The sequence below is a fragment of the Diospyros lotus genome, chromosome 1 (genome assembly GCF_014633365.1).
Source record: "Diospyros lotus cultivar Yz01 chromosome 1, ASM1463336v1, whole genome shotgun sequence".
Classification (NCBI taxonomy): Eukaryota; Viridiplantae; Streptophyta; class Magnoliopsida; order Ericales; family Ebenaceae; genus Diospyros; species Diospyros lotus.
This window is the reverse complement of record NC_068338.1, coordinates 51,296,066-51,314,580: the sequence shown is the minus strand read 5'-3', so window position 1 is coordinate 51,314,580 and position 18,515 is coordinate 51,296,066. Positions and strand designations below refer to the sequence as shown.

Genomic DNA, 18,515 nt, shown 5'->3' with positions numbered 1-18,515 from the left:
ATGATATATCGTGATTTTTGATATCAAAATATCATAATATTTTCGCAATATATTGATCCCTGTTCATCCCATTCTCCCTCTCCCCCCTTCCCTCGCCGCTGCAACTTCACCCGTCGCCGTTCTTCGCCTCCGCCTGCTCTCGCCGCCGCCTCGCCTCGCCTAGTCACCGCCTCGCCCTGTCGCCGCTGCAATCTCCGCCACCTCGCCCCGGCTGCCTTGCCGTCTCGCCTCGCCACTGCTGTCGCTGGGGCCGACGGTGTGAGAGGGAGAGTGAGAGAGAGACAGAGGGAGAGAGAGATGTTATTGGGCATTTGGGTCATTAATTTCAGGGGCAAAATGAACATTTTGATTCTTCTGTGAATGTTTCTATAATATATGTTCTGTACAAATAGCATGACTCATTAGATCAATTGGCAACTTTTTTTTTTCCAACGTTTCTTCAGTTTGGTTGGTTGAAAATAAATATTGGGTCTGTTTTGGGGTTTTTTTTTTATTATTTTAAATAAAATTTGGCTGCATGTATAAACGGTCAAATACATATTTTTGTTCTTATATGTTCTGCTTTTATTACGTACAAAACTTGAATTTTTAATTACACAAGTATATATTTTTCAAGTTAAATTACACAATACTCAAATTATCCCTTATATGCACAAACCTATTATTATTTTCACCAAAGCTTATTCTTTCAGTGGCTGTTAACGAAGCAAATGCAGAGACCATTATCGAAGATGGGAAAGATGAAAATTGACGAAAGATGCATCATCAATCGAGAAAAGTAGAAAATAAAGGAATAAAAGTATCAATAATAACATAAGACGAAGAAATGAAGACGTCAACGGTGACAGAAGATACAACACAATTCTAAATTGATGATTTTATATTTGAATGTGTTATTTAAATACTCAAATTTGATAAATTAATATCTTATAATAAAATATTAATACAAGATAGGACCATCAATATTTTTCAGTTGCTATTATTTAAGAAAATATAAAACAAAAGCAAAACGTTATCCAAGCAAACGCATTTGGACAAACGTCACAGCAGCTTCCATTTAGTTGAATATTTGCGAGCAATAACAGCGCTCCTTCCGTTTCATTCTCTCTCTCTCTCTCACATTCAATTCAATATGGCCTCTGCAACTCGGCCTCTGGCGCTCTCTCTCAACCTCCCTGCCCTCACAGTCCCGAAACGTCGCACAAAGCACCGATTATACCAATCCTCCATGTCCGCCGCCCTCGGCCGCTGCTCCTCCGCCGTTTTCCGGCCACATTGGCCTCGCCGCAGGCGACCTTCGGACTCGAGCAGTTCCGCCTACATAACCGGCCCGCCGTCCGATCCGATTGTGGCCGATGACTATCCGAAACTGGACGTCTCGAGGAGCGACGGCGAAAGCATACAGTCACCGCCTAAAGCGATAAGTTGGGGCCTCCTTTCCAGTCTTCTGCTTCAGCATAAGTTCAGACTTGCTGTTTCTGTTGTCACTCTTGCAGGATGCACTTCTTGCACTCTCGCAATGCCCTTCTTCTCTGGTAAGAAGAAATTCTGAGGAAGTTCTATTCAATTTGTTTATGATGCTTGTGGTTGCTCAGAATCCGGAGAACACCGAATTGCATTTATACTGAAATTTTTGTTTTTCTGTCTGTTTATTTGATCCCGATGAGTAGCAAAATAATAGTCGAACAATAGTTTCCATAGAATGTTAAGGTTGCAATCTGCTTCTTGTATTTCCAGATAAAAGTCTCTCCTCTGAATTCGTCGCATTCAAACTGGAGACAAATCTCTATGCTGAACTTTGTTGGGAAGTTCAGAAGTTCAGCAGTTGGGACATGGGATTAACACATTTTTTTCTTCATTCTGCAACTTAGAGAAGGTTTCAGATTCAATTTCTGGAGCCAGCACAGCACATCAAATTGATTTCATGACATGCTATTAAGCTTAAATTAATTTTGCTTTTCCCTGCTTCATTTTGAGGTTTTATTTCAGATCTCTCTTTCTTGAATCTTTAAGACGATTGGTAATAGATACGATAGTCAATATGTTTATAACACATCATCCATTTGGTTTCTTAAAGAGTTAAATGAAAAGCATGAATCAGAGATCCATTAAAATTAAACAATTTACTAGCTAAGAGTTGATTAAACCCATGACACAAATGATAAGCAGCTAATTGTTGATGTTTTCCAGGGAGATTTTTTGAAGTGCTTATAGGGCCAACAGCTGAGCCTCTGTGGAATGTTCTTGGTAAGGTTGGAGTTCTATATGTATTGGAGCCAGTTTTCACGATTATTTTTGTTGTAAACTTGAACACTATATGGGAGAAGGTTATGTCGAACCTAAGAGCTCAGATGTTTCAAAGAGTATTGATTCAAAAGGTACCTTCAACTATTTCATTTTTTTTTTTTGTTAATAATCCACTTGCTATTTTTCTTTTTCATGTTTAGGATTATTAGTCTCAGCCAACACTTATTATGGGCAAAGTCATGATAAGCTAATTAGGAGTTTTATCACACCAGCACAATATTAATCTGCCCAAATACTTTTTGTCCTCACATATTCTAACAAAAAAAAAAAGAAAAAAAGAATAAAGATAAAAAGTTAAGACAATTGCATTGCACTAGTATTTGGATAGCTACCACATTTCAAATTGCCATGGGTATATGTGATTGACTTGGTACTATAGTTGTGTTTCTATAAACCTAATATGATAGTACGAGACTGGTTTTGGGTTTTGTGAGAAGCTGCAGGATTAATATTTCATGAATATATAGTTGGGTTTCCTGGTCGTGAAGAAATTTACTGCTTCTTTTGTTTCTGTTTTTAGTTTAAGTGCTGCTAATTGGAGCTTTAGTTAGTGTCAAGGACATTATTTATTATTTTATCTAAAAGTGTCTGCTAAATATTGTAATTTCCATTGAGGACAGGAAGTTTCTGAAAGCACTCATCAAGTTGTTACATTCTTGTTATGAACTACTACCTCATTATTTTGCTTCATGGAATTTTATTAACTAAATAACAATACTGAGCCATAATCCCACTAGGTGGGGTTGGCCACATGGATTCTAGATTGTTAATCATCTTTATCCATGACTATATTTTCTGTAAGGTCTATTGTGTCCCATGTCATACCTAAGAGTTTCCACCAAGTTTTCTTTGTTTTTTTGGCCTCTTCTGTTTTAAACTTCTTTCTTTCTATCTACTCATCCTCTTATTACATGTCTAAATCATCTTAGTCGTGTTTTGTGCCTTTTATCTTTAATAGGTGTCACTCCAACTTTATTGTGGATCCATTTTCTACTTGTTTGCTGTATGGCTGCATGTCCATTGTCCACTGTAGTATTTTATCTTAGTTACCCTCATAGTATATTCTTGCCAGTACATAACTGCACAACATTTCGTGCTCTACAATAGAACTGGGGTTATAGCTATTTGATTATAATTCTATAAAAGTAACATCCTTAATATTCTTCTAATTTTTTTAAACAAGTGGTTTGAGATATTTGAACTAATCTTTTCATGGAATTTTTAATCTATCTAGCTGATATTAATCTTTTTGGTCTTAATTTTTGTTATGTTATACTCATTGAACATGTTTTTTTTTAAATATTTGATATGTTATTTTGCCTATATTTGCAGGTGGAGTTTTTTGACAAATACAAGGTAAGCATCCAGATTCCTATTATTGTGCTGGGTCAGAAGTTGGAATCTAGTGTGTATTACTTAATAAAAAGAAAGTACATATAAAGGTATTTATGTGGATTAGCTTATGAAAATTTACTTTTCAATACCAGAAATTGTATAATGAAGTGCAATTTGTGTAGATAAGCTGATCAAAGTCGATGGCTCTTACTAAAAAATAAGAAGAGAAAGGAACACCAGTGTCTAGTGCTCAACATGAGTGGTGTAACTTGAAAAATCACAGCCTTAGGATAAAAGACAAGAAACAGCAGTAGTAGTAAGAGAATAGGGTGCAGCAACATAACAGATGCAGACACATGTGGAAAGCAGAGAGGGGAAGCGTATTCAGAAAAGGGAAGAAGTTACAGAGAAGAGGAAAGAACTGGAAGGTTTGGAACAAAAAGGAAAGAGAATAAGAAGAGAAAGGAACACCAGAAGCTGAGTAAAAGAAGAACAGTGAAAGAGATAGAGAGAAGAGTTACAACAGAGAATAAAATCTCAGAGACTTGCAGAGAAGTAGCAGAAAGGAGGCAATAGCAATGGCAGAAAAGATAGAGAGCATAAGGAGAGAAGAAAGAAGCACAGAGAAGAAATGGTGATCCAGCTGGAGAAGAGAATAATGATAAAAATAGTAAGAAAACTAGGGGAGAAGAGAGAGGAGAGAGCAAAACTCTCCAAGTTCCTAATATCTAACTTTTTTTCGTCTTCAAATTCATAATTTCATATTGCAGAAATAAATAAGTAATGTTTGCAGGCTTGATAAAACTCTTAAAACACCAACTCTAAAACAAGGCCTACCTGCAAGGGTAATCTAATACCTCTTGAATTCTACCATATGATCGATTAAAATTCTCAACAAAATCAAAATATCTTGTGGGTCCCAATCATCTTGATTGTATCCATGAATGATTAATTTTGTATTAGAGTATTATAGCCTTAACGTCTGGTTCCTGACCTTCGTTGTCAGCTTTTTATATTACCTTGTTATGCCTGGAATTTGCATTAAGTTTGATGTGCATGGAAAATTTCCTAAACCTGAAGCCTGGTCCCTTGGAAGTCAGTTAAAGTTGTAAACTATTCATAGTCTTGGATATTTTAGATGACAAGCTTTGTGTACTTCCAGTTTAAATTTTTCTGTGAATGCTTAGTCATCCGCCAAGGATGATAATGTGATAGAAGTAGTCCTTGGACGGTGCTACAACTCAATGTCCATGTGAAACTCAAAACCTTTATTTGGGTTTTACCTTAAGTAAATTTTTCCTTCAAAAATCGTCACTTGGTCCATGAGTTGCCCCTTCTATTTACCTTGGCATGCTTATAAGGATCTTTTCCTTCAACCATATGACATTTACCTGTGATCTAATGTTGCATGCTCAATCTCTCTCTTGCCCCAATTCATATATTCCACTTAAGAAAAAATATTCTTATGTTAGACCTGATAACTTCTGTTTTCCTCTTGATAGGTTGGTGAACTTACTGCACTCATAACATCTGATTTGGGTTCTCTTAAAGACATCGTGAGTGAAAACATATCAAGGGATCGTGGATTCAGGGCACTTTCAGAGGCAAGCTACTCTACACTAAGCGAAAGTGAGCTTTATATTGGACTCAGTTAAGCCTGTGCAATTTTACGGAAGAAGTTGCTCTAGTTTCCTGATGTTGTTTTGAATAATTTTGGTGTTTGAGATTGTACTTGGTAGGAGTCTTCTGTTCTTTTGCAAAAAATTTGTTCGATGGTTTCCATAGCATTTTGATTTTCTTTTCTTTGTAGGTTGTTGGAACAATATGCATCCTGTTTAATCTATCCCCCCAACTCGCGCCACTTCTTGGGCTACTTATGCTTACAGTATCTGTTTTAGTTGGTAAGAGATTTTTTTGATATTCTACAAGTGTCTTTTATTTGAGTTTGATACAGTTTTTTTATTCATAAATATGCAATACAAGTCTGTACTTCTATTCTATCCGTATTCTAGAATTTATAGGAATATATATATGTATATATATACTAGTCACTTTTAATAAGTTTGTAATTGATATCCATGGAGTGGTTTACAAATACAGTAGACTTATGAATTCTAAGCAAAGTTACACAGGGAGTAGAAATATGCTACCTTTTTTATGTAGAGGCAAATGTCTGGCTTGAGTCATGTCATTAAATTTATTGTAAATCAGTGTGATGTTGGTCAATTTTTATATTTTAATTATCATTTATTATGTTTTCAATTGAAACCACTTACTCCTGAAAATCTGATGTGGGTCTTAGCCCTGCCTTTTAACCACATAGTGGCTATAGCTTACAAGGACTACACGGATCACATTAATAGCAGCACTGAGGTCAAGTAGCTTCTTCCCTGCCATCCTTAAGAGCAGGCAGGTGCTAGTTGGAGAATGGAAAGTTATGAAGATATCATCAATTAGATGCAGTTCTGCCATGCGATAGAATCAGATAAAAACCTTTATTGTTATGTTACAAGGCCAATGCATCATGTACTTTTTTCTTTGTGTAAATAACCAATATGCCCACCACTGAGGGGATAAAATACATATGATCTGTTGTCTCAATCATGCTGCTAACCTCCGTTCCATTTACAACCCTGGCAACCTCCAAGAACTCACCAGTCCCTGACCATGGAAAGAACTAACAATTCAACCTTATCAAAATATAGAAAAAAAGCAGAAAATTGAATGTTTATTGCCCTTGTCCCATTGTCCCACACCAGTAATCTATTACTGTAGGCTGCCAAATTTTTATGTCACTTTTAAGTGTTAGATGCTTACCAGATTTATCCTTATCTTTATTCATCTAGGTGTTTGTATAGGCATGCTGCATCTTGGCAAATGGCTTAGCATATATTTTATCTGCTTTCGAAACAGGAGTTTCTTAACAAAGCTTGCACATGAAATCACTCCATGCTGCAGGGTCCTGCTCATTTTTCTTATTGCAACATATTTATTATGTCTAAGGAACAAAATACACTTGGTGTAAAACTGTCTTATCCAGAGTGATAATGTAGAACCTAATAGGAAATTGTTTTGCTTTATTATTTTCCCAATTGTTTCTATTTTTTTGTATTTCATGACATTTCTATGGACACTCCATAATTGATGAAGCTTATGTTAGATGCACCTTGTTGCTACTTGCTATACAAAACAAAATTGTTATCTACTGTTTTCAGATTCTAGATATGGAAATCTCTTAGTGGTTATGTGGTTCACATTGTCTTGCTACTGCTGCGTTTTGTGAATTTTCAGCTGTATACAAGCGATCAACAGTGCCTATTTTTAAAGCTCATGGTATGGCCCAAGCTTCTATAGCAGATTGTGTAAATGAAACTTTTTCTGCCATCCGTACTGTAAGTTTCTAGCACAGTTTTTGTGTGTGTGTGTGTGCACTTGTTAAATTCCTGCAGTGATCTCTTCATCAGATGCTATGAGCATTCTCCATACTACACTGAAGGATCTATTTTTGGGTGGAAAGCTTGATTAATGTTCAGATGTACATTGGATTGTAAAATTAGTTTGATCTGAACTGCAGGTAAGATCCTTTAGTGGAGAAAAACGACAAATGTCAATATTTGCCAGCCAGGTGAATTTTTTTTTTCATTGTCCTTAGAGCATTTTTCTACATGCAGGTAATCATTGTCTTGTCTATTTACTTGGAATCTGCAATTCTTGATTTTGGCAGGTTGTTGCTTATCGGACTAGTGGCATTAAGCTAGGGACTTTCAAATCCTTGAATGAATCTCTGACTAGAATTGCAGTTTATATTTCTTTAATGGCCTTGTATTGTCTTGGGGGCAGCAAAGTAAAGGCGGTAAGCACTTTGATCTGGTATTATGTTTTCTATACCCTTTCAGAAAGTTTATTTTATGTCCCTAAAAACAAAAAGTATTGCAACTCTTTTCATGTTTGTTCATCTTCTAGCAAATGTCTTGTTTATGGTTGGAGAATGCACGTTTTTTCCCTCTACCTTGTTGTTGCACATTTTTTCCCTCTATCTTGTTGTTGCATCAATTATTTTTTAAATCCTTATCAAAGAAGTTTGCATAATGGTTTATGCATACTGCAGGGTGAACTATCTGCAGGCACAGTAGTTTCTTTTATTGGATACACATTCACATTAACTTTTGCCGTAAGTGTCCACTTTATTCTGCTTCACATGCTTATTGCTTTCTATTCTTTACCATATTTGATGCAATAACATGAAACATTTTCTAGGTCCAAGGGCTGGTTAACACACTTGGAGATCTCCGAGGAGCTTTTGCTGCCACAGAGAGGATAAACTCTGTTTTTGCTGGGGCTGAAATTGATCAAGCCTTGGCGTATGGTCTTGAAAGAGATATCAAGCATCAAAAACTTCATGACAAGTATTTTGAATTGTTTTCTCTATATGGTCCTGATAAGAATAATCAATCCCTTAATATGCATTACATGTCAGCTTTGAAATCAAATAACAAGGTGGGAAGCCTAGCATGGTCTGGTGATGTCTGTCTTGAAGGTAGATTCAGTTCACATCTTTGTTCTCTGCCAGAGTGTTATGCATGTGTGATTACATAACTTTCTAAGAAAGACCATTTTGATTTTTTAATTGGTTTTAACATTAAGTTGTTAGTATGAAAGAAAAAAAAAAAAAAAAAATGCCTACCCTTGGGAATTTCCTTCACAGTTTTGCTTTTCCTCTTTCACTTGCAAAGGTCAAGATTCCTCTAATCCAATTTTTGTGGAAGAAAATCATATAGGACAAGACAATTCACGGCACTTGTTCCACTGCCAACTGATGAAAATATTCTTTTCCACAGATGTGCACTTTTCTTATCCTTTGAGACCCGATGTTGAGGTCTTGAATGGTCTTAATTTAACATTAAAATGTGGAACTATTACTGCTCTGGTGGGGTCTAGTGGTTCAGGGAAAAGTACGATAGTACAGCTATTGGCACGCTTCTATGAGGTTTCTTCTCTTATATTGTGTTATGATTGTTGATATCCTCACTATCTCCGTTCTGGGTTGCTAAAGGATGACATGTATCAATGTACGGCTTGCAGCCAACCAGAGGTCACATTACAGTTGCAGGAGAGGATGTGCGAACATTTGACAAGAGTGAATGGGCACGGGCTGTCTCCATGGTGAATCAGGCATATTTCTGGACATTCAGCCTTTTGAACTAATTCTAAGTGCTACACATACTGAGGACATGTACTGTATGTACTCACTGTCACTGAGCTATGGTATAGCCATTATTAGTCTGGTTCCTTGGCATTGTTATATTCCACCTTAAAACCATGTTACCGATTCACCAGTTCGGTAGTATTTTCACTCTGTGGGGTTCTTTTGAAACAAACCCAAGCTATTAAGTCGACCTTTATGTCCACATGCTCATTGGGATAGCACACTCAGATGTATATCTGATAACAACCAGAGCTATTAGAAGCGTGTTGATTATAGCATTCTTCTAACACAGACCCAAATTTATAATAGAAATATGGGCAAATTGGGTGTATTGAGGTGGTAAGTGTTGGTTTCGATCTAAATAGGAGTTTTTAACCGGAACTACTACGTGAACCAACCTACATCCCCGTGTATTGAGGTGGTAAGTGTTGGTTTCGATCTAAATAGGAGTTTTTAACCGGACCTACTACGTGAACCAACCTACATCCCCTACACTTCCGGTGAAACTACATTTACTTGTTTAAACAATGTGCTTTATTCAGAGGTAAATGAATGAATTTTTGCAGGAACCTGTTCTCTTCTCGGTGTCTGTTGGAGAAAACATCGCGTATGGGCTCCCAGATGACTCCGTATCAAAGGATGACGTGATAAAGGCAGCAAAAGCTGCAAATGCTCATGATTTCATAATTTCCCTCCCACAGGTTTGTCATATCTGAAAAGTTCCACGTGTTTCCTTATTCTAGCTTTTGTGCTTGCTCACGCTCTGCCTAGCGAACAGGGTTATGACACACTTGTCGGTGAGCGCGGAGGTCTACTGAGTGGAGGACAAAGGCAGGTATAATGCTAACAAATGAGATGTATGAAACTATTACTGAGTTCCATCCACTATCTGTGGAAAGAGACTGTTATTGCATTCCAATCACAATTTTGCAGAGAATTGCCATTGCAAGGGCTTTGCTCAAGAATGCACCAATTCTAATACTTGATGAGGTATACTTTTGGTTCCTTCTCTTTGCATTCTCCTGTTCTGTCTATGCCTGCATTTAGATGATAATTCCATGGCAGTCTGAAACTCTGAATTGGCCAGATGGAACTAATGGCACTTGAAATGTAATGGGTCCTACCTACCTAACTCTTGGAGAAAAAACTCTTGTTCAGGCCGTGAGACTAAGGACCCAATTGTGCTCCAGCTTTACAAATTCAAAAGATGTTTCATTAGATATAACTAATTCTTCTGTTTCGGTATTGTAATTCTTATCACTAGAAGCTGTGAGCCTAATGATTCACTGACCACGGCTGCCTCTTGCTTCAATCTATGTTTTCTGCAGGCTACAAGTGCATTGGATGCCGTCAGTGAGCGTCTAGTTCAGAATGCTCTAAACCGCTTGATGAAGGGAAGAACAACATTAGTCATTGCCCACCGATTAAGCACAGTTCAGAATGCACATCAAATCGCTCTTTGTTCGGAAGGAAGGATTGCAGAGCTGGGGACTCACCTTGAGTTATTAGGCAGGAAAGGTCAATATGCTTCTCTGGTTGCCACACAGAGGCTGGCGTTTGAGTGACCACGATGCTTCCCTCATTGTTAACAAATACAAATCGCTAAGTGACACGGGTAAGGTGCCAAATCTTAACCTCTTTTATTGGTTTTCTATGACAAGTTTCGGCGCTGCGATTCCAATATTCATTTCAAATTTCAATCCCTTCCCCTTCATACAGACATTCAATTTTGTCTACAAGCTTGAAAGCAGAGATCACAAAATGTTGTTGGATGAGATGATGAGTTGAAAACAGACAGATAGACAGACAGTTTATTGGTAACAAGATTTCCCCTTTCTCCTTTTGTTTCGTTTTTTCTCCTTTTATTGGCAAAATGTTGTTAGATAAGGGAAATGAATTTGTCCGTTTGACCCTGGCTTGCTTGCAGGTAATAATTTGGTGCCCACTTTGGTAGCACAAGTGGGAGCGCGTGGAAAAAATTTTCAGTTGAATTGGGCGAAAGGTTGACGTTTTGGACCCTGTTTGGCTGCCCAGACGATGGGAGGAAAGTAGAAAGAATGTTCGATGATGACTTTCTTTCTCGGCCACCAATCAGGACAACGTTAGACAAGCTTGCTTCTTCCTGGATCGGCTTCTAGTTGAGCAACTCTTTTCCTCCTTTCTATCTTTGAGACTTTGACACTGAAAACTGAAAAATGTTCCCTTCGTAATTATACACCCCGCAAGACATATTTATCATTGTAATGCTATTTTATGACAAAAAAATTCTATATATATAAGGTTTGCTTAGATTACATCATATCATCCATAGGATCGTGATTTGGGTCCTGCCCTCGGTCCGTTGCAACCGTACTAGGTTTCCATTCAACCACGTAAACAACGTTGACTAGAATTTAGACACAAATGTTTAAACCTTTGTTTTCTTTATTTTACGTTATTTTATTTTTTGTGTCTAGAAGATCAAAATAGTGGATTCTGGCACCGCCACTAGCCGTTATTCCAATTTGGGAAATTCGAACCAAATGGGTCCTGTTGTCACCATATGGGCTTGGCTAGGCAAGTGTGCCTCTGTATGACACTCTTATCATTCAAAAATTACCATTACAATAAATTTTTAAATTTATTAGTGAATTTAATAAATTCAAGTCATTGGAATGAAAAGCACTTGTATATGCATTCCATTCCCATATGTCAGATAGTTTAATTTTTTTTTATTTAAACATAAAAGTTCTTTTTTGTTTCGGAGATGCCATATTATTATGCGACAACTCAATCACATGCTGCTACCTGTTACTACTGTCATGTAATTGAGTTGGGATGGGGTGATTTGGTGCCTACGAGGTATAAAATGCTTCCTCCTTGACCAGACTACATAGCTAATGAGAGGATTCTATTTGACTTCGGCATAACAAATAGACACACCGGCAACAGAAACAAAAGAGAGACACAATGACCTAACATTAGAAGAAGCCAAACCTGGTACAAGCGGGTCTATTTCACCAATTTTTTTACACAGAAAGACCAACAAAAACAACTTTTTTTGCTTCTCTATAGCTGATGCAAACAGCTGCCCTAATAAGAGTAAGCAGTTACAGCAACCCTTGAAACCAGGTAAACATCACACTCCAGAAACAGAGCTTTTGAGGAACTGGAACTGGAACTGGAACTGGAACTGGCGGAAAGCACCTGGGTTCAGTGACGAGAGCGAAAGAGTACCCACAAACCGTGACAAACAAACTCAGAAAAATTCAAAGTGAGGTAATTACTACATGAGTCTTGCTGCTTCGATAGATCTTGTCAACTGATCCAACACTCAGTCAGGCAGTCCACAGTTTCAGCAGACAAGAGACGACCTAAGGGATGTGGCGGTGGGAAGATGCGTGCATGATGCCCAGCGGATGACAGATTCAGTCACCATGACATCGAGCTGATCGAATTCACCTAGACCAATTGTGTGATTCCTCTTGCTGTGTTTCGCGGACATTCTAGATCCACCCGTTCCTTCTGCCCTTTTAGCGTCCACAACCTTGTGCTCCATGCATCTTGGTCCGTGCCCAAAGCATAGAGAAGAATCTGGCAAGGCAAGTAGCTTCTCCAAGCTTGCCTCTGTATAAGAGGGCCCAATAATGTCAGTTGCTTTTGTTTAGCAGGCAAAGTTGAAAGATACAAAACTACATTTACCTCGATGAACTGAATCCACTCTTGGTAAGTTGGCTGCAAAATCCAGTGATGCATGAGTCCCTTGCTCGCCCATGGAAACCGGGCTGAAGAATGCAAAACTAGGCACCGAGGAAATAGGAGTACAGAATTCCAGGGTGTCTGATCCATCACAACTATGGAAGGAAAACCCACTGGACGCAAGGCAAGGTGTTGATGGTTCAACAAGAAAAGAAGAAAATGATGATCTGCAAGTCAAAACAGGTGACTGGGCATCACAAATAATGGGCGATCCATTGCTGAAACTGATGTCCTGACTCCTACTCATAAACGAGCTAGAGAAGGAGCTTCTTGCCATATCCAATTTACCACAAATTTGCTTTTGACATTGATAGAAATCTTCAGAGTGTGGTGCAGGATGACTGATCCAGGCATGATCTACAAGAGCAGCGATATTATCATGCGATTTTCCAGAAGCGGACAGATCAAGTGGACCACCAAAATACAGAAAAAGGGATCACTCAAGCATGAGCCAAATAAAGAGACCAATTTTGTGTGTTACATTTAAAGAAAACAGATAGATGGGCTACAATGAAAGGATTGTGGCCTAGACACTAGATGTGAACACATGATATTTCAATCTCATAGACATATTGGTAGGACTGGAAATGAATCAAGCAGAACCTCAGCTCCAGTCACTCGATTAAAATTTGCTTGGTTCGTAGCTCTTTTCAAGTTCGATGTAAACCAAATTTTCTAATTAGAGCTTGACTTGAATGAAGCTCACGAATTGTCCAATTCAACTCAACTCAATAGGCTTGAATGATATCCAAATGATACAATATGAACCAACTTGAACCAAACAGGTCGTGAGTTTGGTTCATTAACTTGACTATGTAACTCAATTTAGCTTAAATAGGAACCCCCACCCCTCACCCGCCCACCACACCCAAAAAAAAAAAAAAAGAAAATTTACTTCGACACATCAAAAATTGATCACTTGGTAAAGAAAATGCATGAATCAAATATATAATTTTGAATTAACAAATTTACCATAATCAATTATACTATGTGCAAATTAAAAATTTATTATATAATATTCACTAGGAAAAAAAATTTCTAATCACAAAAAAGTATTTTATAATATTTAAAAATTTTAAGATTGAATATTCTTTTCATGTATTTTTCTATTAAATATAATAATATGTAATTCAATTGAGTTGACTTATGAACCAAACAAGTAGAACACATAATAAATTGGGCTCGACTCATTTATTAAATAAGCCAAGCTTGTGTTCACCTCATTGGGTTCATGAACCCAACTAGCTGAGCTAGTTAACAAGCTGACTTGACTTATTTGCCGCCATAGTTTTAAAGGGGACAGCAATTTTTCTCACTTTTCAATATATCATTTTATATGCTACATATACAGCCACTATACTTGTGCTTGTTAAACCATAAGTTGGTGACATTTTTAAGACCATATACAATATATAGTGCACATTTCCTTATCCACTGAATGCACAAATCATCCATGACTTCATTAATATGCTTACACAAAAACAAAAAAAGAGGAGTAAAGATAGTAATTATGAACTGACTCAAGCAAAATAATATCATTCTGAGATGATTGTTTAGATACAAAGACAGTGTCATCTGATATGTTTCCTACCTAGACAAATTTCATTTTTTCTTTAAATTTTGTCCACAAGATTGCATTTCCTTTTTACTAGATGGTTCTTTTGATTCTTCTAAATAATTCTACCATTTCTAAAAGGAGAATACTAAAATATTAAAACTACTTCTATATGCTCTCATCATGCTACTAAAGAATAACTCAAGCAGAAGGTGAATAAGGACTACTTCTATATGGTCTCATCATGTTTGGATACAAATTTAATTTTTTCTTTAAATTTTTTCCACAAGATTGCATTTTTTTTTTTTTACTAGGTGGTTCTTTTGATGCTTCTAAACAATTCTAACATTTTTAAAAGAAGAGTACTAAAACAGTAAAACTACTTCCATATGCTTTCATCATGCTACTAAAGAATAACTCAAGCAGAAGGTGAATAGGGACATCTGGATCTAAGAATTGCACAATCAAGTATGCAGGCAAAATGAAGGTTTGCAACCGATTTACCTAGAACCTGCTGAGCTGTGAGCCTTTTAGAAGGATCTGTGCAGAGCATTCCCCTAATCAATTCCTTAGCAGAATCAGATATATGATCCCATGGATCAGATGGAAAACGCAGATCAGCTGTCCTAACAGCATCAAATATTCGTGATTTAGTCTTCCCCCAAAATGGTGGCATCCCACTAAGAAGAATGTAAAGAATAACCCCTGAACTCCAGACATCAGCCTCCTGGTTATAGCTCCCCGATAATACCTCAGGTGCTATATAAAATGGACTACCAACGGTCCCATGCAGGCTCTGACCTGTTTGAGCAAATTTGAAATGCTTCAAGATTAGAATCATTTATGCTTTGCAAGGAAATGGGCAAGGTAAATAGAAGAAATGTTGGACTTTACCTGGCCTGATGTAAGTTGCAAGACCAAAATCGGCCAATTTAATTGGTGAAGAAGAAGCTTTTATGGTTAAAAGGATGTTCTCTGGCTTTAAATCTCTATGAACAACACCCTTTTCATGACAATACGTAACTACTTGCATCAGCTGCCTGAATAGAACCCGGGCCTCAGACTCGGAAAATCTTCCATGCTTCTCCAGCTGATGGAAAAGCTCCCCCCCAGCACAAAGCTCCATCACCAGATGAACATAATCTTCCTCCTCGTAAACAGCTTTGAGATCTACAACATTTGGGTGTCCGGATAGCCTAGTCATTATTTCAATCTCAAGCTTGATGCTCCGCACGTCATCTAGGGTAACCAATCTATCTTTTGCAATTGACTTGCATGCCAGCACCTCACCAGTCAACTTATCTGAGCATGCCCTGATAATGCCAAATTGTCCCCATCCCAGCTGCTCCCCAAGCGCGTACCGATCTTTCAGATTTGAGGTCTGGTTTGTCTCCAAAATCGTTTTGTAAAGGGTTGCAACTTTGAAACAATTGCGCGATTCAAACAACGACTCTTTATTGCTGTTGCTCTTGGCAACAGCCATAAGAAAGTCCAAGAACACCAATGCTATGAAAGTGCCGATCAAGATCTCAGTTAATGGTCCTCTTGTCTTGCCTTGAATAACAAGTGGCTCTGATGAATTCCCTCTGGTGCAAAGCAGAAATCCTAAATTTTTAGTTCAAAAATTTTAGAATTTTTTGGTACACACACAACAAAGCCAGAATTGAGGCCAAAACACCAAAAGAAGCTTCCAATAGATAGCAGGTGAAGTTTGATAATGATGGTTAGCCTGAGGCACAAGGAATATCTGAATTGTTATTTACCTCAAAAGAACAAAAGATCAAGATCTAGCCTCCAAATCATATCACTATGGACCTGACAAAAACAAATACTAAGGTTTGATAATCTTGTGCTAGAAAGATATGTAATCAGGAAAAAAAGAAAAAGGCAAAAAATTACAAAAAATACTAAAAAAAGATGTAACCAGTAAAAAGCAAAAATTACAAGAATACTAAAAGGAGATATAATCAGGAAAAAGCAAAAATTTGCAAGAAACAGAAGTGCTCGGGGTATACTCTCTGACATGCTACCTTTTAACTTGATATCAGAAAGCAACTACATTTGAGAATTCAAACTGGGAAGACAATCCAAATTCATTTTGAACAAAAAAAAAAACCCTCCAAATTTAGAGGGTTTTACTTTGGAAAAATACCAGGAAATTTCATCCCCAGTGAACCGGATCCATTAGAGACACCCCCACTTTAAAACCCTAATCAGCTCATATAGGCAAGATCTAAACCGAAATCCCCCCCAAGTAAGGCAAGACTCTGGCGCCCGCGATTGAGAGACCCGAAAATTCAGGAACAACAGCAGATTTGAACACACAAACCCATCAAAATTCGACCTCAAAAACAGGAAACCCAGATCGAAAGATTTGCAAGCAAACACACAGGGAAGTAAACATCTTCAAATCTCATAAGGCCAAACTCGTAAACTGGAGGTAGGGACGGAAAGAGACAAGAGGACTAACCTGGAGAGACGAGCGAGAGAGAGACAGAGAGGGGCTTGGGGGGAGAAATTCCGTTGGGGCAGTGGGATTTGAGAGCCCCACGAGAGACCTATTACTTGTGGGCTCTCATGGTGTCTCCCTCTTCGGCCTCGCTTGCTAGGCCAGCAGCAGCAACCCCACTTTGTGTGCTGTGTTCCTTGGAGTTGTGCTTTGTTTATTACTGTGTTTCCTCTGGCTATGCTGTTGTTTTCAACTTTTTGAAATTAAGGTTCCACCGGACGCGACCCCCCGACTTAAATCCTGTTTTGTAAATACTGACTAACTCTTTAACTCTGCACAACATATGTGGTCTAATCTAAACGTTATTTATTTATTCACATGGCTTACAATATAATCATCGCTGTCAATGTCATCCTACCAGTGTCAGGGTACCCATACCCATGTATTAATTATTAATATTCAAGTTATATATGTAACATTAACCATCTGTGGTCTCAATGTTGCGTTTGAACTAAGGGAGTGTATGATATAAATTGCCTTGGTGAAAGAGACGGACACTTTTCATCTATTATCTTTCAAATCCTCAGTAATTGGAATAAGAATAGATATTAATTGGTCAAATCATTCTTAATATAGTAGTAGTAGTAGTAGTTAAATGTCATATTTTAATTAATTTAATAAATATTAAATATTCTTGTGGATCATAAATCTGTTTTGGGAAGTGAAATTTTTTATTTTTGTTCATTCAAAAAAACTCTAAATTTGGAGGGTTTTTTTTTGTCATTCAAAGTGTTTTCTAAGTTTGAGTTCTCAATCAATTTTTAATATATTTGGTTAGAAGTTAGAACTTCAGCATGGAATAAGTAAAATTTAGCCAAGCCAAGGATAATTGATTGAATTTAGGCTAAAAAGGGACTTGGGAGTATTGTAGACGCCCTTAATAAGGTAAAGGCCTTAGAAAGATAGAAAAAGAGAAAAGCTGGGTTAAGGGAAGAAATGCTTTAAAGTAAAAATGTGAATAAGAAAGTACTTTGGGTTAAGGGAATGGAATGGCTTTTTTCACGAGGGTATTAGCTGTAGGATTTCAGTTTTCAAGAATAAATTGTTGAAAGTTCAAGGGATTTGATTGAAAGTATGTAGGCTAACCTGCAGAAACTGGGAGCAATAAAGAAGCCTACTGACAATATGAAAAATAAATTGAAAAGATCAGTTTACACTATTAACAGTGGGGTAAATCTATTAATAGACTAGATAGAGTGTGTTGATGCAAAGTGATGGTAAGAAATTAAGGCTAAAGTTGGAACTATCGACTAGTGCTTATAGATTGTTAATAATTGTAATTTAATGATAAAAATTATATGATAAAATTTTGTGTAACTTGTAAAGAGTCTATGAGTCACCTGATAAAGCTATAAATAAGAGTCAAAAAGTTCATACTAAGACCTTACAAGATGGGGTTACTGGGTCATTCAATGTGTTTATTTTCTAGTTGTTCTGATCTTTCATGTCCAACTAGAACCTTGTTTAGTGAAGCTTTATCACAACCAAGGTGGGGTGGTTTCATTTGTTTATTGGGTGCTAATGAAATGTTGGCCATTTTGGCACTTAACAGTGTTCCATGGCTTGCTTTCTCACAAGCTAGGTTGGAAAAATACATGCACTTGGGTCGGGTCTCAATCAAACACCAAAGTAAATGGGAAGAGATAGTGGAAGGGAGGGAGATTTTACCTTTCTTGAACCTCTTTCTTCTACCTTCAAATCTTTCAAAGCCATGGACTTTGAAACTTCGTCAAAGTCTTTTATGGAGAAAAAAATCAACAACTTGTATTTTAGAGACGGATTATATAAAAAAAAAAATTAACATTAGTAGGAGAAAACACAGAGATAGAACTTTTTTTTTTTTTTTTATCTTTACAAGAATATGG

At 37.3% G+C, this 18,515-nt stretch overlaps 2 protein-coding genes across 3 annotated transcripts; one reads left to right on the top strand and one right to left on the bottom strand.

Moving 5' to 3' along the window:
• Positions 1 to 1,038: 1,038 nt before the first annotated feature.
• LOC127799386 (ABC transporter B family member 28) lies at positions 1,039 to 11,147 on the top strand. 2 transcript variants are annotated; one of them, XM_052333389.1, is made up of 17 exons: positions 1,039 to 1,535; positions 2,191 to 2,378; positions 3,640 to 3,663; positions 5,145 to 5,246; positions 5,453 to 5,543; positions 6,934 to 7,034; positions 7,217 to 7,267; positions 7,367 to 7,495; positions 7,751 to 7,813; positions 7,900 to 8,179; positions 8,481 to 8,629; positions 8,725 to 8,814; positions 9,415 to 9,549; positions 9,627 to 9,683; positions 9,782 to 9,838; positions 10,177 to 10,468; positions 10,568 to 11,147. In XM_052333389.1, the coding sequence occupies exons 1-16, from the start codon at positions 1,133 to 1,135 to the stop codon at positions 10,411 to 10,413; spliced, it is 2,157 nt and encodes a 718-aa protein (XP_052189349.1). In that variant the 5' UTR covers positions 1,039 to 1,132; the 3' UTR covers positions 10,414 to 10,468; positions 10,568 to 11,147. The 2 variants fall into 2 exon arrangements, with proteins under 2 accessions (XP_052189349.1, XP_052189342.1); XM_052333382.1 differs by having other exon boundaries at positions 1,041 to 1,535; positions 10,177 to 10,463.
• Positions 11,148 to 11,778: 631 nt separating this feature from the next.
• Positions 11,779 to 16,833, bottom strand: LOC127799397 (calcium-dependent protein kinase 26). Its single transcript, XM_052333402.1, has 6 exons — positions 16,612 to 16,833; positions 15,905 to 15,956; positions 15,036 to 15,727; positions 14,646 to 14,942; positions 12,530 to 12,943; positions 11,779 to 12,454 (listed from the first exon to the last, which is right to left on the bottom strand). Exons 3-6 carry the CDS (start codon positions 15,622 to 15,624, stop codon positions 12,183 to 12,185), a joined length of 1,572 nt encoding a protein of 523 aa, XP_052189362.1. The 5' UTR covers positions 15,625 to 15,727; positions 15,905 to 15,956; positions 16,612 to 16,833; the 3' UTR covers positions 11,779 to 12,182.
• Positions 16,834 to 18,515: the final 1,682 nt, after the last annotated feature.